General features: G+C 46.0%; 1 protein-coding gene across 1 annotated transcript; it reads right to left on the bottom strand.

The window, feature by feature from the left end:
* Positions 1–17,990: 17,990 nt before the first annotated feature.
* LOC128065115 (polyunsaturated fatty acid lipoxygenase ALOX15) lies at positions 17,991–25,682 on the bottom strand. Its single transcript, XM_052658236.1, has 14 exons — positions 25,548–25,682; positions 23,953–24,157; positions 23,610–23,691; positions 23,402–23,524; positions 23,140–23,243; positions 22,797–22,957; positions 21,792–21,935; positions 21,423–21,632; positions 19,761–19,847; positions 19,507–19,676; positions 19,211–19,332; positions 18,564–18,664; positions 18,275–18,442; positions 17,991–18,170 (listed from the first exon to the last, which is right to left on the bottom strand). Exons 1-14 carry the CDS (start codon positions 25,680–25,682, stop codon positions 17,991–17,993), a joined length of 1,992 nt encoding a protein of 663 aa, XP_052514196.1.
* Positions 25,683–27,079: the final 1,397 nt, after the last annotated feature.

Raw genomic sequence — 27,079 nt, 5'->3', positions numbered from 1 at the left:
CTGGTAAAGAATCTGCCTACAATGTGGGAGACCTGGGTTCATTCCCTGGGTTGGGAAGATACCCTGTAGAAGGGAAAGGCTACCCACTCCAATATTCTGTCCTGGAGACTATACATTCCTTGGGGTCACAAAGACTCAGGCATGACTGGGCAACTTTCCCTTTGCAACTTACCCTTTCATAGCTAGCTACTGGTCAATGTTTTTGTATAGGGCAGGGAGTTTTCAAGAGTAGGTCCAAAATAAGAGATTTTTTCAGTCTTTCTTACATATACCACACCCAAGTGAGTTGACATTTATTTTTTATTTGATTTTTGTATGAAGTAGTTGATTTACACTGTCATGCTAGTTTTAGATATACAACACAGTGATTCAGCTTATACATATATATATTCCTTTCCAGATTTTTTTCCCTTATAGGTCATTACAAAATACCGAAAATATTTCCCTGTGCTGTACAGTAGGTCCTGTTGTTTGTCTATTTTATATATAGTAGTGTGTATAGCAATATTTCATTCTTCTTGTGGCCAAGTAATATTCCATTCTATATATACCATGTTTTCTTCATTCATTCATTTGCACTTAGATTGCTTCCATGTCTTGGCTATTATAAATAGGTGCACATATCTTTTTGAATTAAAGTTTTCATCTTTTCTGGACATAAACCCAGGAGTGGGATTGCTGGATCACATGGTAGCTCTATTTTAAGGATTCTCCCTACTGTTTTCCATAGCGGCTGCACTAATTTACATTCCCACCAAGATTGTGGGAGGGTTTCCTTTTCTCTACAGCTTCTCCAGCATTTATTATTTATGGACTTTTTGATGATGGCCATTCTGACCAATGTAAGATGATACCTCATTATGGTTTTGATTTTCATTTCTCTAATAATTAGTTATATTAAATATCTTTTTGTATGCTTCCTGGTCATCTGTATATCTTGTTTGAAGAAATATTTTATTTCAGTCTTATACCCATTTTTTATTGGATTGTTTGAATTTTTTTGATGCTGAGTTGTATGAGCTGTTTGTATATTTTAGAAATTAGCCCCTTGTTGGTTGCAGCGTTTGTGAATATTTTCTCCCAGTCAGTAGGTTGTCTGTTTGTTTTGTTGATGGTTTCCTTTACTGTGCAGAAGCTTTTATGTTTGATTAGGTGTCATTCGTTTATTTTTTTATTGCAAAATCTTGGTGCAAATACACTACAACTAATATATTTCTTTCCTTGTTGACTGGCATTTGGGTAGTTTCCAGTTTGGGGATATTGTGAATAGTGCTGCTATGAACATTCTAGTGAATTTTAGCAAACATATATACACACATCTATTGGCTGTATAATTAGGAGTGGAATTGCTGGAATATGGGGTATGTATATGTTCATTTTTAGTAAATATTGCCAAATAGTTTTCCAAAGTAGTTGTACCAATTTATACTCCGACCATCGGTGCAGGAGGGGTCTGTCTGCTCCACCATCTCACTCCATGGCACTTGGTATTTTCCATGCAGCTATGTTCCCTCCTGAAGAGGACAGTGGATATTGGAGAGCAATTAGCAGTCTCTGCCTCAAATAGAGAAGGAAATGGCAACCCACTCTAGTATTCTTGCCTGGAGAATCCCATGGACAGAGGAGCTGGTGGGCTACAGTCCATGGAGTTGCAGAGAGGTGGACAGGACTGAACTGACTTAGCACACATGCACACCTCAAATAGAAACACCTTAATACAGAAATTTACTCTGGGGAAACAACACCTTCACTTTTTCAAGTACTTTCCAGACAGTTTTCCATTTTGGATAGAGAAGTAATTTTCCATTTTGTCCCATTTTGGGACAAAACCGCTGGGGTTTTTTTCTAGGAACACCTGGGTGCTGAGTATTCTGTGAATGGGAGTAGAAGAAATCAACCATTTTGAACACAATATTTAAATTAATATCTATTTTTAACCCTGCTTCTCAGTTCTCTTTCATCATACTTTGTACCTGGAATGCATGATCCTATCTAAGGATCTGAAAAAAGGATCACCTCATCCACAATATAAGCTTCTCACCTTTTCAAGTCTGCAGCTTCCTTTACCCCACTTCATCATTCAACCCCACATCTCCTTTCCATCTAAAAGTTGTTGGAATTTTCCATTCACTTCGGACCTTCTCCAGCCCTTTTCGGTATGGGTCCTTCCTTGTTCCTTTATAATCATTTTAATAGCATCTTGGGAAGAAAACTAAGATCATGGCATCCGGTCCCATCACTTCATGGGAAATAGATGGGGAAACAGTGGAAACAGTGGCAGACTTTATTTTTTTGGGCTCCAAAATCACTGCAGATGGTGATTGCACCAGTGAAATTAAAAGACGCTTACTCCTTGGAAGGAAAGTTATGACCAACCTAGATAGCATATTCAAAAGCAGAGACATTACTTTGCCAACAAAGGTCCATCTAGTCAAGGCTATGGTTTTTCCAGTGGTCACGTATGGATGTGAGAGTAGGGCTGTGAAGAAAGCTGAGTGCCGAAGAATTGATGCTTTTGAACTGTGGTGTTGGAGAAGACTCTTGAAAATCCCTTGGACTGCAAGGAGATCCAACCAGTCCATTCTGAAGGAGATCAGCCCTGGGTGTTCTTTGGAAGGAATGATGCTAAAGCTGAAACTCCAGTACTTTGGCCACCTCATGAGAAGAGTTGACTCATTGGAAAAGACTCTGATGCTGGGAGGGATTGGGGGCAGGAGGAGAAGGAGACAACAGAGGATGAGATGGTTGGATGGCATCACTGACTCAATGGACATGAGTTTGAGTAAACTGCGGGAGTTGGTGATGGACAGGGAGGCCTGGCGTGCTGCAATTCATGGGGTCGCAAAGAGTTGGACACGACTGAGCGACTGAACTGAACTAAACTGAACTGGGAAGAAAAGGAGAAAAAGAGCCCTCAGTTCTTCATATCCAATCAGAAAATCTTTTTTTTTTTTAATTGAGTAAATAGTTTGTTAGGTTATGATTCTTGCTCGTGGAAATGAAACACTTTCTGATGGGCTGTAAATATCTATTGAAAGGGAAAAAAATAGAGTGAGTACTTTTGTGCACAAAAAGAAGGAACTAAAGAAGATGGAATAGAAAATGTAGGAGGGGAGTTCCTCTCCTGGCATGACACTGTGAGGAGTTCAGTGGACCCAATCTCTAGTGAAACTAGTGCAAATTATTTTTAAATAACAACCATTTAAAATTTCTGGAGGACTACCCTGGTGGCTCAGTGGTGAATCATCCACCTGCTAATGTTGGAGACGTGGTTTTCATCCCTGATCTGGGAAATCTCACTTGCCGTGGAGCAACTAAGCCCTTGTGCCACAACTGCTGAGCGTGCTCTCTAGAGCCAGGGAGCCGCAACTACTGAGCTCACGCACCCCAGAGCCAGTGCTTCAGAAGCCACCGCAGCGAGAAACCAATGCACCTCAACTAAAGGGTAGCCCCCACTCACTGCAACCAGAGAAAGGCCTATGCAGCAGCAAAGACCCAGCACAGCCAAAAATAAATAAATAAAAATTTTAAAGAGATAAAAACTACTATATATAAAATAAATAAGCTACAAGGATATATTGTACAGCACAGAGACTGCAGCCAAAATAACTGTTCAGTTCAGTTCAGTTCAGTCGCTCGGTCGTGTCCAACTCTTTGCGACCCCATGAACCGCAGCACGCCAGGCCTCCCTGTCCATCACCAACTCCCAGAGTTTACTCAAACTCATATCCATTAGGATGTCAATGATGCCATCCAACCATCTCATCCTCTGTCATCCCCTTCTCCTCCCGCCTTCAGTCTTTCCCAGCATCAGGGTCTTTTCCAATGAGTCAGTTCTTCACATCAGGTGGCCAAAGTATTAGAGTTTCAGCTTCAACATCAGTCCTGCTGTAAATGGAGTTATAATCTATAAACATTCTAAATCACTGTCTTACACACCTGAAAGTAATATAATATTGTAAATTAACTATACCTCATTTTAAGAAGATAAATATTACATACTGATGAGAAAAATAAAATCTACATAAATTAACCGTGCAAAACAACTGTTATTATTAACAAAAATTTATTCAATATTCTTATCTCAGAATACATTCTTCCTACCTCTCCAAAGTGTTTGGATGAGTAAAAGGAAAATTTTTACTCATATGAATTTACATCAAGCCAACTTTTAGTGATCATAAAAAGCCTTAAACTCTTTTTACTGAGACTTTTAATTAAGATATAGAAGAACTTACTTTTAATCAGTAGAAGAAAAAGTAAGTGAATCATTTTAATCACTCTAAATTTTAAATCAAGGCAAACCCTCTGGTAGATTAAGTTGTTCTGTAAATTTTGGGTAGAAGGTGGGTCTACATAGTGTCCTGGTATTTTCCAAAATGTGAAATAAAAGTACAAAATGATATTTAAGTTTATGGAAGCATTGAGATATGTCTGTTTAAAAGGCTAAAAAATGTAACTTTCTAAATTCCCTATGCTTGCTTTATGGGTCAGATAAGTTACATTACACTATTATTTAAGAATATATAAAAGTGTGTGTATGTGTGTGCGTTAAGTTGCTTTGGTCATGTCCAACTCTTTGCAACCATATGGACTGTAGCCCACCAGGCTCCTCTGTCCATGGGGTTCTCCAGACAAGAATATTGCCGTGGATTGCCATGCCCTCCTCTAGGGAATCTTCCCCACCCAGGGATTGAACTCGCATCTTTTACATCTCCTGCATTGGCAGGCAGGTTCTTTACCACTAGCGCCACCTGGGAAGCCCATATAAAAGTATACATGTATTCAGCTAAATTGGTATTGCTTAAATTTAAAAATGCGGATGCCTCCCAAATGTGTGTCTAGCATGGATCTTTTGCTGAGCTCCATACATTCATATACAACATCTCTATCTTGCATCAAACTCAAGTTTTCGAAACATTACTCACTCCTCTCCCTCAGCCCCCTCACTCTCACTGTCGCCAGATCCCCGTGCTCATCTCTCCTGATGTCTGGGGCAGTGCCACTGCCCTCAACATTCATCCTGGGGATTTTCAATTGGCTCTGACTCCTCTCTAACTCTCCTTAGTCATCGAGCCACTTGATTTAGCCTCCTTTGTATTTCTCATGTCTGTTTCTTGCCATTCCCCCTCACCTCTCCCTTATTATAATCCCCTATTAGGAATAGGGAAATACTGTCATAACTGGTCTTCCCACTCCAGTATCTTTCTCTAGTCACTAAACCTCTGCCAAGTTGATCTTTCCAATGAGCTGATCTGATAATGACACTCCCATATTCAGCAATGAACACTGGCTCCCTGCCATCACTGCAACCTCAGAAAATCCCACTACAAGCTAATTACCAATGAATCTTCCTATACCTCAGTTTTTTTTTTTTTACTATAAAACGTAGTGCATAGAGATTCTGGAAGATGATATCAGCAGAGGCAGCAAGAGATTTTGGATTTTCCTGAATATTCACATAAAAACAGACAACTATGTATCAAAACCAAAAACCCATTGATTTTTTTTCCCTTTTTCGGCTGTGCTGTATGCAAGATCTTAGTTCCCTAGCCAGGGGTTGAACCTGTGCCCCTTGCAGTGAAAATGCAGACTCCCAACCACTGGACTGACAGGGAAGTCCCCAAAATCCATTGATTTTTTACACTTATATTTTTATATTTACTAAAATTTGGACAGCAAGTTGTCCCACAAATCCTGTAATACAAGTGAATTGGGACAAACCACCAAGAGCCACAAGAACTATGAGTTTTCAGCATCTCATCTGGCAAGAGAACACAGAAGGAAGCAACAGGAAGCCTGACAGAGGATAGATGGGAGCAGGCCACTTTGGGAACAGCGATTGAAACTAGAGAGGGATTTTTTTCCCCCTACTCTAATAGCAGGTAGGTGCTCGGGCCTGTGATTAGGCCTAAAGGAACTAGAACAGTCCATGAACTCTTGAAACCGACCAACTAAGCCAGGACAAAGCTTCACACTGAGGAGAAACTCCTTGGACAATTCAACAAAGATGAAGGAAAGAAAAGATCCCGATAAAAATAGGGAAGGGGAACAGATCCATGAAATCTCAACAATCAAGACACCATGGTTGTGAACATTACAAGAAAAAAATATAAGGAGATCCAGAAAGTTAGAAATGCTACCTGAGCAGAGCCTCTTCCAATAACACAGGAAAACTAAATTCACATAGAAATGGCAATACAAAGGGAGTAAGGTGAAATGCCATGCAAAGTTACTATAAGGAAAAGAGAGAATAAAGAACAAAACTATAAGAATACACACACAGATGTTTATAGCATCTTTATTCGTAATTACCAAAACTTTCAAGCAACCAAGTTGCCATAAACTATGGTACATTCAGACAGTGGAATATTATTCAGCACTAAAGACAAATGAGCTATCAAGCCAGGAAAAGACATGGAGGAACCCCAAATACTTTCACTAAGTGAAAGAAGCCAATCTGAAAAGGCTAAATAACATTTCAAAAAAGGCAAACGGGGAGACAGGTTATGATATAAAAATGTCATAGTTGCCAGGGATTAGGAAAGAGGAAGGAATGGATAGGTGGATCACAGAGGGTTTTTAGGACAGTGAGAAAACTCTGTATGATACTGTAATGATGGATACATGTCATTATATGTCTGTTCAAACCCACAGAATATAATGCCAAGTGTGAGCCCTAGTGTAAACGGTGGGCTTTGGGTGACTTCGATGTGTCAGTGTAGGTTCTTCAGTTTTAACAAAAGTACCACTCCAGTGGGGGATGCTGATAATGGGGGAAGCTGTGCTTGTGTAGGGGTGGGGGTCTATGGGAAATCTCTACTTTCCTCTCAATGTTGCTGTGAATCTAAGACTACTCTTAAAAAATTATCTTAAAAAAAATGTACAAAATAACATCATTACAGAAAATGAAAGCATACCAGAAAGATGATCAAAAACCAGAGCAAGGGCTCAGAACAAATATTAAAACTTATAATCAAGAAAATATTCCTGAAATAAAAATGAGCAAATATGATGTAACATATTATGAGTATAATATATACCTAAGAAAATCAACCTAGAATGACCGGCACTAAGACATGATCTGATAAAATCACTGACCTTTAAAGAAAGAGAAAAAAAGATATTTGATGCATCTAGACAAAAGGCATATTACTTATTAGGGAAATATAATTAAATTGTCATCAGACCTTTTTAACAGCATAGTAATGTACTATGTCATTTTAGTTAAACTCAAATTTACCAGAATTGCCTTCCCTCTGTGGTTCTGGATGAGGGTTGATCAAGAGAGAAATTTGCATAAGATTTGGAACGCTTAAGAGAAAGGGCAGCTATTTTGTTGTTATTTTCACACTTGCAGGGTTGGAGGAGGGCCCCAGGCACTGTGCCAACTCAAGCACATTGCTGCTTGTCTGCTGGCTCACCTTATCAACATGGGATACCACCTGGGACCACAGCTTCTTCAAATTCCCACCAGATCACTTCCTTCAGATCTTTAAGTCCTGGGCCAGCAGCATACAGAGCTCCATGATGAATGCACTAAATTCTCTTGGGGGGCTTCACACCATTGACAGTAGAAAGAGGTATATACAGGTTCCAGTTTGTCCTTACAGGTTCCAATTTGTCCTTTCTCTCTTCCACTTCACATCTAAATTTGCATCTGCTAGCTGAGCTGGCTTTTAGAGACTTTAGTCTCTATGCTAGTCACAGAGGCAGCAGACACGCATAGTCTTCTCCAACAGCTCCTTCAATTGTGTTAGGTCTAATTCCTGTATTAATCCCTAATTTTGCTTCTCTGATTGAATGCTGACTGATACAACCGATGCTTTGTACCAAAAGGAAATGAAGAGGTATATTTAAGACACTCATAGAAAGAAAATGTGTTAGGGATTTTAGATCTAACAAAACTGGTTTTCAAATATAAAAGGTCTAGACAGACTGTTATCAAAATGCAAGAAGATGGAGAATACTGTTCCTACGAGTCCTTCCTAAGCTATCCCGTACTAGAAAATGACCTTGAGACAAAACTGAAACAAAATTGCTGGAGAGTCAGAACTGGTGATAAGCATTGAACTGATTGTTACTTGTAGAACAAAATAAGGATTAAAAAGAGGATGTTTTAGATTTTTAACTGAAGTAGAGTTGACTTACAATTATTCAAGTGTACCGCAAAGTGATCCAGTGATACACATCTCTGTATACTTTTTCAGATTCTTTTAATTATTGCTGCAAGATATTATTGGGCTTCCCTGGTGGCTCAGTTGGTAAAGAATCGGCCTGCAATGCAGGAGACCCAGGTTCGATCCCTGGGTTTGGAAAATCCCCCTGGAGAAGGGAAAGGCAACCCACTCCAGTATTCTTGCCTGGTGAATCCCATGGTCAGCGGAGCTGGGTGGGCTACAGTCTGTGGGGTTGCAAAGGGTCAGACACGACTGAGCAACTTTCATGTTCACGTTCACAAGACACTGAAATAGGTCCCTGTGCTATGCAGTTAATTCTTGTTGTTTATCTGTTTTATATGTAGTAATGTGTATCTGTTAATCCCCAATTCCCAATTTATCCCACCACCCCTTTCCCCTTTGGTAACCATCTGTGAGTCTGTTTCTGTCTTATAAATACGTTCATTTGTATCATTTTTTATATTCTACATATAAGTGATATCGTATGATATTTTATCTCTCTTTCTCTGTTTGGCTTACTTTTCAGTTAGTGTGATAATTTCGAGGTCCATCCATGCTGCTACATATGGTATTTATTATTTTATTCTTTTTATGGCTGAATAGTATAACATTGTATATATGTCCCACATCTTCTTCATCCATTCATCTGTTGATGGACATTTAGGTTGCTTCCATGTCTTGGCTGTTGTATATAGCGCTGCGATGAATATGATGTGCATATATCTTTTCGCATTGGAGTTTTCATCTTTATCAGATACATGCCCAGGAATGGGATTGCAGGATCACAAGGTAGCTCTGTTTTTAGTTTTTTAAGGAATCTCCATACTGTTTTCCACAGTGGCTGCACCAACTTACATTCCCACCAACAGTGTAGGAAGGTTCCCTTTTCTCTACACCCTCTCCAGCATTTATTATTTGTAGACGTTTAAATGATGGCTGTTCTGACTGGTGTGAGTGATACCTCATTATGGTTTTGATTTGCATTTCTCTAATAGTTAGCAGTTAAGCATCTTTTCATGTAGGTTAGTGTCTTAAATTTGTACAGCCGTAGAGTTCTGGGTGGGCTACAGGTACTGTTCCAGGCTGGGTGGAGAGGGAAGGGGAGAGACTCAAAGAGACTCACAATGCTAATCTTGGCATTAGCAAATGCAAAGATTATACCTATGGGATGAAAGCTGATAAACTGCAGGAGTTTCAAAGTAGCTGTGCTGGTCATTGGCTCCTATTTCAGTATCTAAAGCTGCTGAGTTTATTTCGAGGGTAGCTGGTCACTGACCACAGTCATTCCTACTGTATCATTACTATTAGCAGACCCTGCTCCTTTTCTTGTTCCTAACCGTATCCATATGTGTTAGCTTTGCTGGCCTGGATGGGATGAAATATATACACGACCTTCCTGAGGTGCCCCCAAAATCTGGGGAACCTGCTTGTTTACTCCACTCTTTCTTTCCTGGCAAAAGGAATGATGACAACATTAATGTAGGCTTGCAAAAAGGGTTAAATCTGGATCAGATCAAGTCTCTTGATCTAGCTGCTTGGCTGTGGAAAATACATGGGACAGAGGTGTTGAACTCCACCATGAATAGGCAATCAGCAAACTCCAGTAACTCCACTGGTCAAACAGCCTGAGTTCTCCAACATAACTTATAAGGGTAAGGGAAAAGAGGGAAGGAGAAACTATGGAATAAAGGAGATGTAAAAGACATATCATGTTTAATTAATAAGCAATACTACAGTGTTTACACATGCACACTTGAGTGATAGAACCAAGAAGTGCAATGAAATGATGGCTATAAAAGTCAGTATGTTAGTTACTTTTGAGAGAAAGGTATGTGGGGAGGAAGAAGTTGTGATCAAGGTTGGTTTGTCCTGTTTTGGTCAAACATTAGGGTGGCATCTACTTGATTATAAGCACCTCAGTGGTGGCAGAGGCCACATGTCAACTCATCTTCACCTCCCAGAGCACAGGGACAGTTAGTAATAAATGCTCAATACATATATATTAAGTGAGTGAACATGTGATTGGGTTTGTATTTCTTTTGTCTGTCAAGGAAGTATGCCTGGTTTGTTCACAGTTTCATTGGACAGAAACCTGTTGCTTTTGTTTTTTTTTTTTTTAGCATGCTTGTCTAATCAGCCCAGCCAGTAGGCAAGGATGTCTAGGGACAAAGTATAATCTTGCTGAGGGCCACACAGCTGATAAGTGCTGTGTGGATCCAGGATTGGACAGAGGAGCCAGCTACAGTCCATGGGTTCACAAAGAGTTGGACAAGACTAAGCACACACGTTCAATCTTCCTTCTTCCAGGACTGGAACCTAAGCAGTGCAAGTCCAGAGCCTGTGTTCTTAACCATCACTCTTCTGAAATCCTGTGATGGAGAGACTGTCGGAAGCGGGAGCCTCTGAGCCCATCAGGGACTCTATTTCTCCTTCTGGGATTTCAAGTATCTATTCAGTCACTCAATTTTTGAAAAATGAAATCCATTTTTTTTAATGTAAAAATGTATGTATAAAATAAATGCACAATGCTGGTGTTGTCATTTTGCCCCAGGATTGTGATCAGTATATAAGAGTCCTCAGCCCATCCATAAACTGCAGAAGGAAAGTTCAGGCCCTTCTGGCCACTCTTGTTTTATTCACAGGGAGGCAGGAAGTGTTCAGAGTTCCTAGGCCAGCTCTGAAGCCCCCACAGCTGGCCTGTTTTTCTTGGCTTTGTGGGCACCCTGAGGTTCCTGCATCTAGTACTGCTTGGCAGTCAGCAGGTGGCGCACAAAGCTCAAAGTAGGCTAAAGAGCCTTCCTGGATTTGTCAGTTGTTTTTTGAAGACGGGGGCTTCCCAGGTGTTGTCAGTCACTCGGTCCTGTGTGACTGTGACCACAGGGACTGCAGCACACCAGGCTTCCCTGTCCTTCACCACTTCCCAGAGTTTGCTCAAACTCACATCCATGGAGTTGATGATGCCATCCAACCATCTCATCCTCTATCATCCCCTTCTCCTGCCTTCAATCTTTCCCAGCATCAGGGTCTTTTCTAGTGAGTCAGTCCTTTGTATCAGGTGGCCAAAGTGTTGGAGCTTCAGCTTCAGCATCCAGTGATACAGTCCTTCCAATGAATATTCAGGGTTAATTTCCTTTAGGATTGACTGGTTTGATCTCCTTGCTGTCCAAGGAATTCCTAACAGTCTTCTCCAACACAACAGTTTGAAAGCATCAGATCTTCATCCCTCAGCCTTCTTTGTGGTCCAACTCTCACATCCATACATAACTACTAGAAAAATCATAACTTTGACGGGACAAATCTTTGTCAGCAAAGTGATGTCTTTGCTTTTTTAATGTGCTCTCTGGGTTTGTCATAGCTTTTCTTCCAAGGAGCAAGCATCTTTTAATTTCATTTTTATAGTCACTGTCCACAGTGATTTTGGAACCCAAGAAAATAAAGTGGGGACAGGGTGATATAGAGCAGATAATTCAAGGATAGTTAAATGCCCTGGGACTCGAGCAGTCAGGTTCACTTCTCATAGATGAAGCACATTGTCCATCACTGATGGAGGCATTGCTTCTTTTTTTCCCCCTTAAGATGTATTTATTTGTTTTGACTGAGATCAGCCTTCGTTGCTGCGTGGGCTTTCTTTCTTTTTTTTTTTTTCAGCATGCAGGGAGCAGGGGCTACTAGTTTCGGTGTGCAGGCTTCTCATTGCTGTGGCTTCCCTTGTTTCAGAGGGTGGGCTCCAGAGGCTCAGGTTTCCATAGTTGCAGCTCACGGGCTCTGTGGGCTCTAGAGCACTGGTTCAGTTCTTGTGGTGGACGGGCTTAGTTGCGTCGCAGCATATGGGATCTTCCCAGACCAGGGATCAAACCCATATCCCCTGCGTTGGCAGGCGAATTCTCAATCAGTGGGAAACCCCAGGAACTGCTTCTTAACTGAGAAAAAAGCAGCTCAAAGTCCAAGTAATGGTGGAAATTCAGGCATCAGGAGTATGCGCATCTATGGCCCAAGGTCAGGGTGAGCAGGAGAGATGAGGTGGAGAGGACTAGCCCCATTTGTTGGCTTTACTGTTCCTCCCCGTCACAAATGCCTCTCTTCAGCTTCCCTATAGCTCAGATGGTAAAGAATCTGCTTGCAATGCAGGAGACCTGGGTTCAATCCCTGGGTCAGGAAGATCCCCTGGAGAGGGAAATGGCAATCCACTCCAGTACTCTTGCCTGGAGAATCCCATGGACAGAGGAGCCTGGTGGGCTACAGTCGATGGGGCCACAAAGAGTCAGACACCACTAAGTGACGAACACACACACTGCTCCTCCCCGGCACAAATGCCGCCCTTCAGCTTGTAGTTAAGGGTGGATCTCCCTTTGCAAAGACCAACATTGTGCCCTGGGATGAGGCGTCTCTGGTCCACGATGCCCAGTGGCCCCCTCTCTCCCTCTCAGTTCCTGGCCCTGGCTCAGCACCACGTTTCTCTGGCTCCTAGCCTCTGCTTCTGGACTTTGTTCTGAGCTTGGTCCCCAGATATCTGTGTTTCACAGTGTTACCAGATCATGCCTATCGGAGCCAAGCTGGGTGCCCTGAGCCCCAACATCCATTCTGGGGTCATGACTGGAATTGCACCACCATGGCCAATTGATTATCTTAGCTTGGTTCCCTGACATAGGTTCTAACAGTTTAGGTCAGGAGGGCAGATCCTGGGTGGAAAAAGAAATGCCTGAATGCTCTCCACCAGCCCAGACTGCTTCTCACCCTCAGGGAAACAGTAGTGCTTCAACTTTCTAAGCACCCTGCTTCCCCAGTGAGAGCTGTGAATTTTGAATGACTGGTCTGCCTCCAATTGGCAAGAGGAAGTGGATTTAAAGTCCTTATTAACCTTTTCCTGAAGATGCTGCTCCTCCCTGGCTTAGACATGGTGCTACCACCTCACTAGGGGAAGACCCGGATTTACAACAAGATAATAATTCTCCCTCAGACTCACTCCCTGTCACATGATAGGTTAGAAATCGGGGAGCCTCACCAAATGTGGAGAGTCACTACTCTCCTTCCTCTGCTCTTTTAGAGTTAACCGCCACCTAATGTTGCATTTAAAAAGCTGCTAGCGGACTTCCCTGGTGGCCCAGTGAATAAGAATCTACCTGCCAATGCAGGGGACCCTTGACCTGCAGCTACTGAAGCCCACTCACCCTAGAGCCTGGGCTCCGCCCCAAGAGAGGCCACCATATTGAGAAGTCCGTGTTTCGCAACAAAGAGTAGTCCTTGCTCGCTACAACTAGAGAAAGCCTGCACACAGCAGTGAAGACCCAGCACAACCAAAAAGAAATAAATAATTTTTATGAAGATAAGAAACTGCTAACCAAGCTCCAAATGCTTTGCTTCAAACACTCTTATGTAATAGAACGTTTATTCGTACCCAAAACAGTATGTTATCATTGCATGTTATCTTGTATTACTTAGTTGGGTTATTGCCTGGAAAGAAAGTTCATAGGATTTTATTTTCTACTCTCCCCGTTAGGTGAAATTCCATAGTTAAGTGGATGTCCAAGAAAGGGAGTCAGGCTCCTGGCATCTGTCCTGTTAGAGATGAACCTCCCCTCCACTCCTCTTCACTGGCTTAGACACGATGGAGCCACCTCACCAGAGGCAGATCCCATGCACGAAAACCAACCAACAACTCCCCTCAGTACCCACTCCTCCACAAGAGCCAGTCCTCAGAAAGGGGCCAGTGACATGTAAATGTAAACCACACAGAAGTAAGATACCAGATCTGGAAGAGAAAGTTTGCATATTGAGAAGATCAGAGATTTTGTTTATTACTGTCAACACAATTCCAAGGACTTTTCTGGGAAGCAGATTTTGAGGGCAGCCAGCCAAGAGAAGAGGAGCATTATTTTACATCAAGCTGAAATTGTTGATATAGGTGGGCTTAACAGAGATTCTGAGTTCAGTATGTTGTGTCACATGTGGGTGTGATTCTAACAGCTTGATAGATTGAGCAGTAAATTGCCAGGTACAGTTCTGGGTGATATAAAGGAAGTTTAGATGCCATAAAACCTGGGCATTTTGCACAGGAAGAAACTAAGACCCAGAGACATAAGAATGCTGGGTTAGTTCCAATATATGTCCCTCCCATTCACACGCTATATCCCCTTATAGGATCCAGAATTTTCTCCCCTCACTGAGACTAAGAAATCCATCAGTATGGGAAGCATTGTGTGTGTGTGCGTGTGCTCTGTCGTGTCAGACTCTTTGCAACCCCAAGGACTATAGCCCACCAGGCTCCTTGGTCCATGGGATTTTCCAGGCAAGAATACTGGAGTGGGTTGCCATTTCCTCCTCCAGAAGATCTCCCTGACCCAGAGATCAAACCCCAGTCTTCCAAGTCTCCTGCACTGGCAGGCCGATTCTTTAACTGCACACGTGGGAAACGCATGGGAAACATTGTTTCTTTTAAATAAGTTTTACTGGTTCTCCTAAAAAAAAATGTTACTCAAGAAGATAGCTGGAAGCTGTACAATGACCATGCTTTATTTCCTCTGCTCTGTAATTTTTATTTTCACTAGTAGCCTCCATATAAAATAAAACTACCCACTCAGTTACCTCAACTTTGATTTAGATTACGGTCTCATAAGCAATAAAGTACTAGGACTTCCCTGGTGGTCCAGTGGCTAAGACTCCGTGCTCCCAAGGCAGGGGGCCCAGGTTCTATCCCTGGTCAGGGAACTAGATCCCACATGCCACCACTAAGAATTCACAGGCCACAATTAAAGATCTCAAATGCCACAACTGAAACTTGGCAAGGCAAATAAATCAATAAATAAAATTTTGAAAAGAATTTTGAAAGTATATAATAATACCATAAAGCTAATACCATAAAACAATCATTATTGAGAATAAGCATTCCTCAGAAAAACTGTTGGCCTTCAGTTGCTAAGCTGTGTCCGACACTTTGTAACCCCGTGGACTGTAGCACAGCAGCCTCCTCTGTCCTCCACCATCTCCCAGAGTTTGCTCAAATTCAAGTTGATGGAGTTGGTGCTGCTCTCTAACAATCTCCTCCTCTGCTGGCTCCTTCTTCTTTTGCCTTCAGCCTTTCCCAGTGGCAGGGTCAGAAATATATGCCATCTTAAAACTTTCTACCCAGATAGTATAAATAGAATAACTCATAGCTACACATATTTTTCAATTTTATCTAATACTTGTAAGAGCTAGTTCATAAAGATTTTTTAAATGTACCAATTTTGTTGAACACATGTATGGTTTAGTCACTAAGTTGTGTCTGACTCTTGCAACCCCATGGACTGTAGCCCTCCAGGCTCCTCTGTCCATGGGATTCTCCAGGCAAGAATACTGGAGTGGGTTGCCATTTCCTTCTCACTTTTATATGTTTTTAAATAATAGTGTGGGGTAACTTTTCTGACCTATAAAGCAAGTATAGGGAATTTAGAAAGTGACATTTGTTTTAGCCTTTTAAAAAGACATATCTAGGGGACTTCCCTGGTGGTCCAGTGGTTACAAATCTGCCTTGCACTGCAGGGGATGTGGGTTCCATCCCTGCTTGAGGAACTAAGATCCCACATGCTGCACAGCATGGCCAAAAATTTTTAAAAAACTTAACAAATAGAACACTGTCAATTTGGTATTATCTCTATCTAACCCTCTTTGCACTTTTCCTTTTTTTAAAAAAATATTCATTTATTTGCTATGCTGGGTCTTAGTTTCAGCACAAGGGGTCTTCCATCTTCGTTACAGCATGCAGGACCTTTTTTTTTTCCCTTGAGGCATGTGAATTCTTGCCCGTGGGCATGAGGGATCTTGTTCCTGACCAGGGACTGAACCAGGGCCCCTAGGTTGAGAGCTTGGGGTCTTAGCCACTGGACCACCAGGAAGTCCTCTTGCCACTTCGTCATCTTAGGTTTTCACAAGTGCTCACTGATTTCTTATAATTAAACAAAATAGACACTCTGTTTAACTTGGAAGATTTCATGACCTTTATCAGTTCAGTTCAGTTCAGTTCAGTTCAGTCGCTCAGTCGTGTCCGACTCTTTGTGACCCCATGAATCGCAGCACACCAGGCAGATTCTTTACCATATGAGCCACCAGGGAAGCCCCTTTGGGTTCTCCTAGATAGACCCCCTCAGAGAAGGCAATGGCACCCCACTCCAGTACTCTTGCCTGGAAAATCCCATGGACGGAGGAGCCTGGTAGGCTGCAGTCCATGGGGTTGCCAAGAGTCGAACACGACTGAGCGACTTCACTTTCACTTTTCACTTGCATGCACTGGAGAAGGAAATGGCAACCCACTGCAGTGTTCTTGCCTGGAGAATCCCAGGGATGGTGGAGCCTGGTGGGCTGCTGTCTATGGGGTCGCACAGAGTTGGAGATGACAAGCAACTTAGCAGCAGCAGCAGATAGACCCCTTGGAAAAGACCCTGATGCTGGGAAAGATTGAAGGCAGGAGGAGAAGGGGATGACAGAGGATGATGGTTGGATGGCATCACCTACTTGATGGACATGAGTTTGAGCAAGCTCCAGGAGTTGGTGATGGGCAGGGAAGCCTGGCATGCTGCAGTCCATGAGGTTACAAAGAGTCAGACACAACTGAGCAACTGCACTGAACTGAGATAGACCCCATCATTAAACTCTACTCCCACCTCTCTTGTTTATTTCCTATTCTTCCTTCAAGGATCAGACCAAGCATCACCCATATGTCTTCTGCCAAACTAAACAGAATCAGAAGCAAGAAGCAACTTTGATCGTACTGAAAAGGAAACACTTCTGGCTTGTGTTTACTGTTAGTTTCTATTTTAAAATATCCACAGACAATCATATTAAGAAATCAAACTTCCTAGTTTATTTTTCCAAAATTTTAATCAGATACAGAAGTTGGATTTTACTGACTCCTTTGTTGTTGCTTGTTAAAATAATGAGATTTTTAGTACTTTTCCAGCTAATCATTTTTATTTGGTGCTTCCCAACTGATGAAGTGCAAATGGGTTACAGACAAGGATCCTTTGGGGAAAACACTGAGGCCAGATATCTCCAGCTGAGAGCAGTTTCTGTCGTTTAACCAGTTTCCTACCATTGATCATTTTCTAACTGAGTGAGTCATGAGATAAAAATTGTGAGAACTGCTGTGTTCATTGCTTTGTGTTGTGTCTGGTTTCAGGACAAGTGGTGAATCCCACCCGGTTAGAAAGTTACGCTGTATATTCTTCTGCCAGTGTTTGACTTAGGATGCGTGTGTGCACGCTTAGCCACTACAGTTGTGTTCAACTCTTTGTGACCCAATGGACCATAGCCCTCCAGGCTCTGTCCGTGGGATTCTCCAGGCAAGACTACTGGAGTAGGTTGCCATGCCCTCCTCCAGGGGATCTTCCCCTCCCAGGGACCAAACCTGCATCTCCTGCATCGCAGGTGGATTCTTTACCACTGAGCCACCAGGGAAGTCCTTGATTTAGGAGTCTGGACTAAATTCTTTTCTTTCCTTAGTCTAAAATGCCATTTTTCTTGTCATTAAACTCAACTTAGGTTCAAAGTCATACTTGATTCTAAAGGTATGGAGTAATATGTATGATACCCTATTCTATTCTTGAAACTGTTTGTATAAATGTGGCTATTACTGCTCAATGGGAGATCTGAATGATCAAGGAGGAAGGGCAGGGGCAGAGAGGAAGAAATGGGAATGACTTCCCTAGGTGGTGTATCTAAAGTCAGATTTGTTTACGGTGGGTGTGGACAGTGGAAAGGTGATATGGGGGAAGATGGAAGTTGGGAAGAGGATGTGGTTGGTGGAAGAGGGCTGAAACAACCCACGGCTGGGGGTACTCATATGGCCACGCTGTTTTCCACCAGGCTGGGCCGCAGGTATTCATAGGGCCAGTCCAGCTGGGCATTCCGGATCTCGATGTCTTTTTCCAGGGCAGCCAGCTCCTCCCTGAACTTCTTCAGCACAGCCTTGGGCTCAGGGCCTGAGAAGTACTCTTCCTTATGCTGACCCAGAGCCACCTAGGGCAGAGAGAAAAGGCAGCTGAGAGCTTTAGCCCCGCAGTTTGGAGTGCCACACCTCCCTGTGCCTGTCCCCTTCCTCGGGACCCGCGCCCAGCTCTCACCATGATGGGCTGGCGTCTGCCCAGTTGCCAAGTGATGGACATCTGGAGAGAAGCCTGATGGAAGTTCGGCAGTGTCGCCATCACCTTCTCCAGGGTCACATCCTTGGTGGTCGGTGGGGGCAGCCGCATTGTGCAGGGTGCGTTAGGGACCCAAGAGTACCAGTCCAGCTACAAAGGGCAGATATCTAAACTCACTGTCTGCTAAGCAGGAGAATCCCTTAGCCCACCTGCACATGGCCCCCTCCCCACTCCAGGCACAGATGCTCAGCTGGCCCTCTGTGATGAGTACCTGGCCCAGGTGAGTGGAGGAGTGCTGACCAGTGCAGGTGAAGATACACATGGTCACGAAGTGGCACAGCTGGCCCTTGGACTGTAGGGTGATGGGAAACCCTGCAGTGGAAAGGAGAGTTAGAAGCTGGGAGGCCGAGGCTAGAGGCAGAGCTCGTAGGAACTGAGGAGGAGACCAAGGGCTCTCAGACACCATGGTGGGGAGTGACTGAGTGTGGGCTGGGGTGGTGGAAGCAGGGAGATTTTGGGGAGGGTCCCACTCAGTGGGGTGCTGGTGCAGCTCACACTGGCTTACAGGGACCAAGGATGTCAAATGCTCAAGTATTTAGCAAACCAAATGACATCACCCTGGTAGCCACGATGGGACTATTTACATCATGGGGGTGGGCAAATGCTACAAATCAGGGGTTTGTTTTGTTGTTTTTTTCTTGGAGAGCAACCACTGGTCCTACTGCATCTGGGACCTAGAGGGGCTCCCCCTGCACAGGATGGAGACCTGCCTCTAGCTGAGAGGAAAAGGAGTCTGGGAAAGCTTTGGGTGTGTTCATAGGAGTTGGAAATGCTTCTGGAAGGTTCCATAGAAGTAGAGAAGATTCTGGGGAAGTTCTAGGGAAGAGTCACATGTTAGAGTCTTGGGGCTCATCCTACCTCGGTCCTGGGCACCCAGCAGCCCGATCTCAGTGATCTCTCGACACCAGGCCTGCAGCTCAACATCGTCTCTCACAGACTCGTCCGTCTTATAGTGGAGACTCACAATCCCCTCCACGTAGCTGCCAGCGGAGGGGTCAGGGTGGGAGAGTGGAGGCTGACAAACACGGAGCCCTCAGGCCCTCTACTCCTTACCCACATGGTCAGGCCAGGGCCTGCAGACCCCTGGCTGGGGCACAGACCTCCTCTTCTCCCAGCCTCCCCCCACCACCAGCCCTGCCGTCCTCCCACCTCACCGAGAGAGAATTTCCCAGAGCCTCAGGGCATCTTGGGCATAGAAAGAAGACTTGACTCCCAGGAGCCCCCGGTCAGCCAGGTCATCAGGGGGACAGAAGGAGCTATAGGTTAGAAAGGCTCCTGCTCGCTGGAGCAGCTCCACGTGGCCGCCCCCACCTGTGCTCACCACCTGAGGAGCAAAGACAGCGTGGTCAGGCAAATCCACCTGCCCTCAGGCCAGAGGGAGTGTGAATCCCACTTCCTCTCCTGGTACCTGGTCGAAGACTCCCTTGTCAGCGACCAGCCCAGTCCTGGCCCGGATGTTAATTTCCATGGTGTATCGCAGGTGTGGAATGAGAAGCTGGAGGGAGAGTAACAGGGAAGGACAGGGTCAGAAGACAGCTGTGGCTGGTCCCTGAAGGAAATATGGGCTGAAAAGCAGGAAAAGTGCCAAGTCCTCAGGAAAAGCAGACTGAAGACCAGTGGCCTCTCGACAATAATGTTCTTTGATAACTGAAGGAAGCCATTCTCCTTTTCTCTTCGTGTAAGACCAAAGTCTAGCTCAACATTTCTCCACCTTTTTTTCATTATCACTTGTCTAAGGAGGCTTCTTAGATATTTTTTTTGTACTCTTACCTGCCCCATGACATTTAGTGCTACAGATAAGCCATCTGTAATGTTCTCTATGTACGTATGTCCTGTATACAAAAAAATAAACAGATTTTTTTGCCTTCCCCAGAACATGATCTAATCCACTACCTCCAGAACTTCACCCAGTTCCCTCCCCTTTGTCCATTACACTCACTTTCTTTCTGTCCTTCAGACACACCAAGCTTGTTCCTGCCTCAGGACCTTGGCACTGTTTGTTCCCTCTGCCTAAAGCAATATGCCCCTTCCTCATCCTATGACTGGCTCCCTGTAATTTCTTTTTATTATTTATTGGTTTTTGGCCGCACTAGGTCTTCCTGGCTGTACTTGGGCTTTCACTAGTTGAGGCAAGGGGGAGCTATTCTCTTTTGGGGAGCAGGGACTTCTCATTGTGATGGCTTCTCTTGTGGGGCATGGGCTCTGGGCATGTGGTCTCAGTATCTGTGCTCCACGGGCTTACTCCTCAGCATCTTCCTGAACTGAGAATTGAACCCATGTCCCCTGCACTGGCAGAGGGATTCTTAATCACTGGACCACCAGGGAAGTCCATCCATATAATTTCATTCTCTCTTCCACCTCCTTAAAGGAGCATTTCCCAACCACCCAGTCTAAGCTCACTGTCACATCACCCTGCTCTGATTCTCTGCAGTGGACTCATCACAGCTGATCCATTATAATACTGTCTGGTAGCCTTTAATGGAAATGACAACCCCCAAAGACTAGGACCTTGCCTGTCTTGCTTAGCACTGGCATCTAGAATGGCTTTTTTTTTTTTTTTTTTTTTTTGCCATGTCAGAGACTCTCAAGAAAAGTTAATGGATGAACACTCTGTTCTAACTGTAGTAAGCCAGGCTGCTCTTGTTGACCTGAGCCCCTGTAACTGGCCTTTGTGAAGGGTTCTATTTGAGAACCCTTCAAAACTGACTGGAAAAGTCTTCTATTATTTGCACAGTTCCCTCTTGTTGAGGGAATCCTCAGTCATTTGTGTATTCTGTGTATATACTGTATATGTAACTGTGCTTTATACATAAAAAGTGTAAGATTTCTCACTCCCCACCCTTCACCCTACCACTACTCCCCACCCCATTAGGGAGTCACTTTTATCTCCTCAGCAAGTGATATCAACATTAAAAATGCAGAGCAAGCCACGCTCTCACGTCTTGTTCACTTGTCTTTTATTGGTTTTCTCCCCAAACACTGAGATTCCACGGAGAAGGTGCCTCCAGAGATGGAACCTCACTGTGGGGTAGAGAGTTTGGGGGCGGGGGGAAGTGGTTTAAAGTGTTACCTTGAACATAGGATGTATAGACGGAAGGCACCTCCTGGTGGCCACAGCGATGACCTCAGCCATCAGGTGTCCCCTCAGGAGATGAGAGTGCAGCTCGTGGAGCTGGAAGTCAGAGCTCCGGACCCAGCATTTGGCCAGGAGCCAGGTCATCGGGGGATCCGTGGGCAGGAAAAGCGGGGGTGGTGGGGACCCCTTGTGTGGCAGTTGGAGCTGGAGCAAGGACAAGAGTGGGGGGGAGGGAGGGGTGAGGGCCAGTGCACAGCAGACTCCCGCGCCCCTTGCATGTTTAAACGCTTCCCTCTCTCTTCAAAGTCAATTAGCATTCTCTATCTGACCACTACCGCTCCCCTACAGCCCGGGTCCTCTCACCTGGATGACCATGGGTAAGAGTTTCCCATCGGGCTGCAGTTTCAGCATAACCAGAGGAGCAGCCACATACTGCTGGGTACACAGGATGACGTTGGCCTTGATCCCATCCAGCAAGGAGAAGTCGGCTTCAAATAGCGTGCCTTGCTGAATGGGGGCAGAGGGCAAGGGCTACATCAACATAAGGCATCTCTTCCTGCCTTGATTCCCCGAAGGAAGAAAGAATTAACTTGTTTCCATCACCTATTTAATACTGGGTAATGGTTCCTGTACTTATGGCCTCATATAATTCTTAGGTGCCCTTGAATTAGCCCCAGGTTTATGAAAGAGGAAACCGATGGTCAGAGAGGATAGATATGTTGCCTTAAGTCACACAGCTTATAAAACAGCAGAGGCAAGATTCAAGCTCAAGTCTGTCTCACCAAAATCTCATGAGTTTTCTGTTTTTCAAATGTACTGTTATCTGGGGGGAGCTGTGCTGGGTGACTCTAAAGCTCTTCATACTCATTAACACTAAGGCCCTCCCTTGCAGCACCCGGGCTTTCTCTAGTTGCGGCATGCGGGCTTAGTTGCATCACAGCAAGTGATTTCTTAGTTCCCCGACCAAGGTTCGAACACACGTCCCCTGCATTGGAAGGAGGATTCTTTACCACTGGACCACTAGTAAAGTCACCTGAGTTTTCTCTCTGAATTGCTCCGTGCTGACCCCATCAAAAGCCCCAGCCCTGATCCTGATTCTCTTACTCCACACTCTCCCTAAATCCCCAGTTATAGCTCCTCATTTTGACTCTGTCACCCATCACATATTCTCCCTCCACAGCATGCTGTTCTCATTAGGAGAGGAGAGTCATGGAGGGTCACCCCAGGATCAGTCAAGATTTCTACTGTGGAATTCCGTCTTGCCATCTGGCAGCAGGCTGGGTCCACAGTGGACCCTGCAGCAGCACACAAACGCTGACCCCACCCCCATTCCTCTGTGCCGTCTCCTGAGGGCTCTTCTGTGCTCACCTGGAGCTCCTTCTCCAGCTCAGCCTGCAGCTCCCCCATCCCTGGAGGAAACTCCAGGCGGGCAGGAAGGCGAACAGAGCGTCTCAGCAACATGGGGTTGGTGCCGTTGAGAAACTGGTACCCAAATAAGGCATCCTCCTTCCAGGAGTCCCGCACCCGCTCTGGGGATGGCATTTGTGGAGCTTGCTGTGGGATCTGAGCTCCTGGTCCTTCCAACCCCCACTGAACCATCCCCACTTGACCCCAGCCTACCAGGCCTCTGGTCTCCCATCCCTGGTTCCCTAGAATGGGTAGGATCTGGGAGTAAGGGTCTTGGGATAAATACTGGGGTAGGGGTACTAACCAGCCAGCTTGCTCTGGCCACACCAGAAAATCCTGTTGAAGTCATCCAGACTTTTCCAGCAAGTCAGAATGTTTAAAGAGTCTTTGATGGCTAGGTCTGCCAGCCTTTGAGGAAGGATGGGTGAAGAGTCTGTTATTCTCAGAATCAAACTTTACAACCCCGTGCATCCCTCTTGGGCTGGTCCAGCCCTGTGAAGTCCATAAGCCTGGACTGACCACTGGACCAGGAAATATCCCTGTTACCCGGCCTGCCTTGTTCTTACCCCTTGGTCAGTGAGGCCTCAAAGTCAATTCTTTTGTCCTCTAGAAATCTCTCATCTACAGGAAGGTCATTTATTGTGGCCCCAGCTATATTCAGAATTAACCCGTCCTTCCAGTTACCCCACCTGCAGTGGAAAAGAAACCAGGCATTGGTACTGGGAAAGGGTCGGCAGCTCGCCGGTGGGGCCAGGAGGCAGGGGTGGGGCTGACCGGTACAGCTTCCTTCTCTCTACCAGCTCCTCTTCCCTGTGTTTCTTGAACAGACCTTGAGGGTCATCGACCACGGTGCGACCTGAAAGTGGGGAGAAGGGCACTGGCTACAAGGCTCCTCCTGAGAGCCTCTCCCCTGTCCTTACCAGGGGACCCTCGGGCCACCCCTGTGGCTGGCCCCTGACCCTTCAGCATCTCTGCCCTCTCCCAGCCTCCACTGCCCTGTGCCAGCTGCTGCGTCCTGCCTCTTCTGTGACCCCAAAGGCCACGCTCCCTTCTTCCCTCCCCCTTAACTTATCTCCAGCCCCAGGCCTCTTACACTCCCAAGCCCCCCGCGGCTCACCGGTGCCCTCGGGCAGGCTCAGGATGCCATCGCCCTCCACCCAGCGGTAGCACGGGAACCTGAACTCGTTCCCACTGGCCCCGGGTCCCTGCACGGAGATCCAATTGCAGAACCACGCATCTTCCGAGAGGAAGTGCCGTTTGCGCAATTTCACGAACAGCAGCTGCCCCAGGTACTCGGACACGTCCACCTGGAATTCCACCTCCTGCCGGCGACAAAAGAGGATCAGCAAGCGGGGCTCTCTGGAAGGGATCCTCGGATGAGCCCAGGACGCCCTTCCCTCTGGGCCTCTGGCAAAGCGGCTCAGAAAGAGCCAGAGAGGAACTGGGTGCACGCACCAAGCAGTTGGCTCCACGACCCCGTCCTCGGTCATAGAATTCCTCAGCCCCAGGTAAGGTGGGGAACAGAAGATGGAGCGGGGCGTGACTCCCCGAAGTCCCTGATTGTGTGGAGCACTGGGCTGCACCCTGGGCGAGCTCACTGGTGACCAGACAGTTACCGCGGCCCCCTACCCTGTCACCAGGGCCATGGGCTCAGCACTTGTGGCTCCCCGGCTCTGGAGCACAGACTCCATAAATGTGGCGCAGGGCCTTAGTTGCTCGGAGGCATGTGGGATCTTCCCAGACCAAGGATGGAAGCCAAGGCTCCTGCATTAGCAGGTGGATTCTTTACCACTGGGCCCCCAGGGAAGCCCTGGGGGGATGTTTTAAGGGTGGGAATGTATTGGGAAGAAATCGCTGGCTGCAGAAGGGCTTGGAGCTGGAGCAATGAGGCGGGCGAAGAGGAAGAAGGTGATGTAGTAGGCTCGAAGGGACACTGGTCGTCAGAGTGGGATGGACATCAGGGCAAGGGTGCGAGAAATGTCTAAGAGATGAACTGGACTACACCGGATTTTTGGTTAGACGCAGGCGAAAAGAGGCGGAGGCGCGAGTGCACCTGGGAGAAAAGAGGACCTGTTTGGGAGGTGGGAAGAGGGGAGGACCTCACGTGAGCACGATTCTCTGAAGCGTCCGTGGGATAAACGTCGGGTCTGGGGCTCTTGGGGAGAGCCCGATGGGAGATGGAAATCTGGGACTCGGCGGAGGCAAAAAGTAACAGGAGCCAGGGGCGAATACCAGGTAGACGTGATGGGAAACAGGGTGGGCCGGGAAATAAGAGTGCTCTCACCAGGCGGCTTCTTCCGTTCTCCCCCGCTTCCCGCGTCCCCATTCCCACTCCATCCCGAAGATAAAGCCCGCAAGGTCGGAGATCTAGCAACCTTACAGGAGATTTGAAATAGCAGCTTCTAAGAAGAGGAAACAGGAGACCGATGTCCGCTCCAAGGACCCCGGAGTTTCCGGAAAAGCCCGAGAACCACGAGACTATCCCAATTCCAAGCAGGCGGGGCAGCAAGAACACTTATTGAGCACTTGCTGTGTGCCGCGTCCCGCCCTAAAGCGCTTTACCCAGCTGCCTTCGAGCGATCTCCGGGCTGGGGGCGTGCGCCAGGAGCCGCCCGGGAAAGCTCAGGCCATCTGGGGCGCGGCTCTTCTCGAGGACTCGTGGGCCTGGGGGCCAGGGGCGCCGCGCACCCCGCCCGGCCCTGGCCAGCTCACCTTGCCCCTCGCCGGCCGCAGGCGCCCCCCGAGCGCCGCCTCCCCGTGCTCGCCGACCAGCCACAGGTGCACCTGGTTATTGGAGCCTGCGCAGAGCGAGGACCCGGTGGACACGCGGACGCGGTAGAGACCCATCTTGCCCAGAGACGTTTCCCCCCTACTGCGGGGGAAGCAGAGAGGACGCCAAATAACTAGGCGCGAGACCCCGCCCCTCCAAAGCCTTGCGAAGTTCAGGGTGTGGGTAGCGGATCTCCACCCAACCCGATTTGGACCTCTCTGCCCCCCCCGCCCCCCAACCCCGGCTCCGCGCCTCCCAGAGCTAAGCCCTGATCGCGGGAAGGCGGGGCCCTGGCGGCGGGCGAGGGGAGTGTAGGGCGCGCAGATCAGTATCTTGGTGGGAGGAAGATGGTAGGCGCAAGCAGATGAGGATCTGGGCAGAAAACATGCAAGAAGGAATCGATGTATGGCCCAGCAGACAGATGATGTGGCTGGAAGCCCCTCCATCTAAACACACACACACACACGCAAACTCACTCACGAACACGCGTGCCTCCCAAGTTGGCTCACCTCTACTAGGGGTCGCGCTTAAGGTTGCAAGGGAAGATGGAAAGGGCAAGGAGATGTGGTCATCACAGCATTGTGTGCCAAGTAGTCCCAGGAAAAGAATAAGAACTGTTCCAAGAACAGGAAAGACGGAGCAGCCCATCTGGCTGTCCAAGATTACCAGGTAGAAAGGAGGTCCAACCAGTTAACCAACACTGGCACTCACACTCTGTGACGGAGGGGAAAGAGGGTCCTGAGATGCTGAGTTAGCCGCATGCCCTAAAGAGAAGCAAACACAGCCCTCCTCTTCCAGGAGATGGGTGCACTAGGCCATAACAAGATATTAGCAATGCATACATAAGTCAGTTTGTCATTATGACCAAATCAGGAATTCCAGACTCTGGCCAAGTGAAACTAAAGGAATCCATCATTTCAGAGGAGAAAGAGAGATTGCGGAAATTAAAAAGTTATGTAGAAAATGAAATTTTGAGGTAACAGGAGAGGTTTTACTGGAGCAAAGATAGCTCCTTGGGAGACACAAGCCTCGGATGCCCAAGCATAAATCAACCTGCTGCGAAGCCTGAGATTCTGTAGCTTCAGTGCATTTGAGGATCTGAGACAATATTCTTTGGAGGGAATGAGGGAATCTGGCAAAATTTCGGTAACACCAAGAAAATATCTGAAGTATTTTAACAACCTTAAGAAAGTATCTTATTCTTAGAAGAAAACAAGAACAAAGAAAACCAACGAAGTAATTAAACCCATGATATTGGTGTTCGAAAATAGATATAACGACAGTAAATCTTTTAATCATTGCCTTTGTGATTCTTTCCTGTACTATTTAAAGTGTATTCAAAAAAATCATATTAAATTTGTAATCGCAGTTTAGAGTTTTTAAAGTAAATTTATGTTTAAAGTATTAAATCAATGTTTAAGTATTAAAATGTGGATGGGATGGGGTGGCAGATGGGAGGGAGGTTCAAAAGGGA

Source organism: Budorcas taxicolor, chromosome 19, assembly GCF_023091745.1.
Source record: "Budorcas taxicolor isolate Tak-1 chromosome 19, Takin1.1, whole genome shotgun sequence".
NCBI classification, from domain to species: Eukaryota; Metazoa; Chordata; class Mammalia; order Artiodactyla; family Bovidae; genus Budorcas; species Budorcas taxicolor.
This window is presented reverse-complemented; position numbering and strand designations above follow the sequence as displayed.

Coding starts and splice junctions, on each gene's coding strand:
- LOC128065115 (XM_052658236.1), bottom strand. CDS start 25,682: ATGGGTCTCTACCGCGTCCGCGTGTCCACCGGGTCCTCGCTCTGCGCA. Junction 23,244..23,401: donor GAGGCCTCACTGACCAAGGG/GTAAGAACAAGG, acceptor CCTTCCTCAAAG/GCTGGCAGACCTAGCCATCA. Junction 22,958..23,139: donor TGGCCAGAGCAAGCTGGCTG/GTTAGTACCCCT, acceptor TGCCATCCCCAG/AGCGGGTGCGGGACTCCTGG.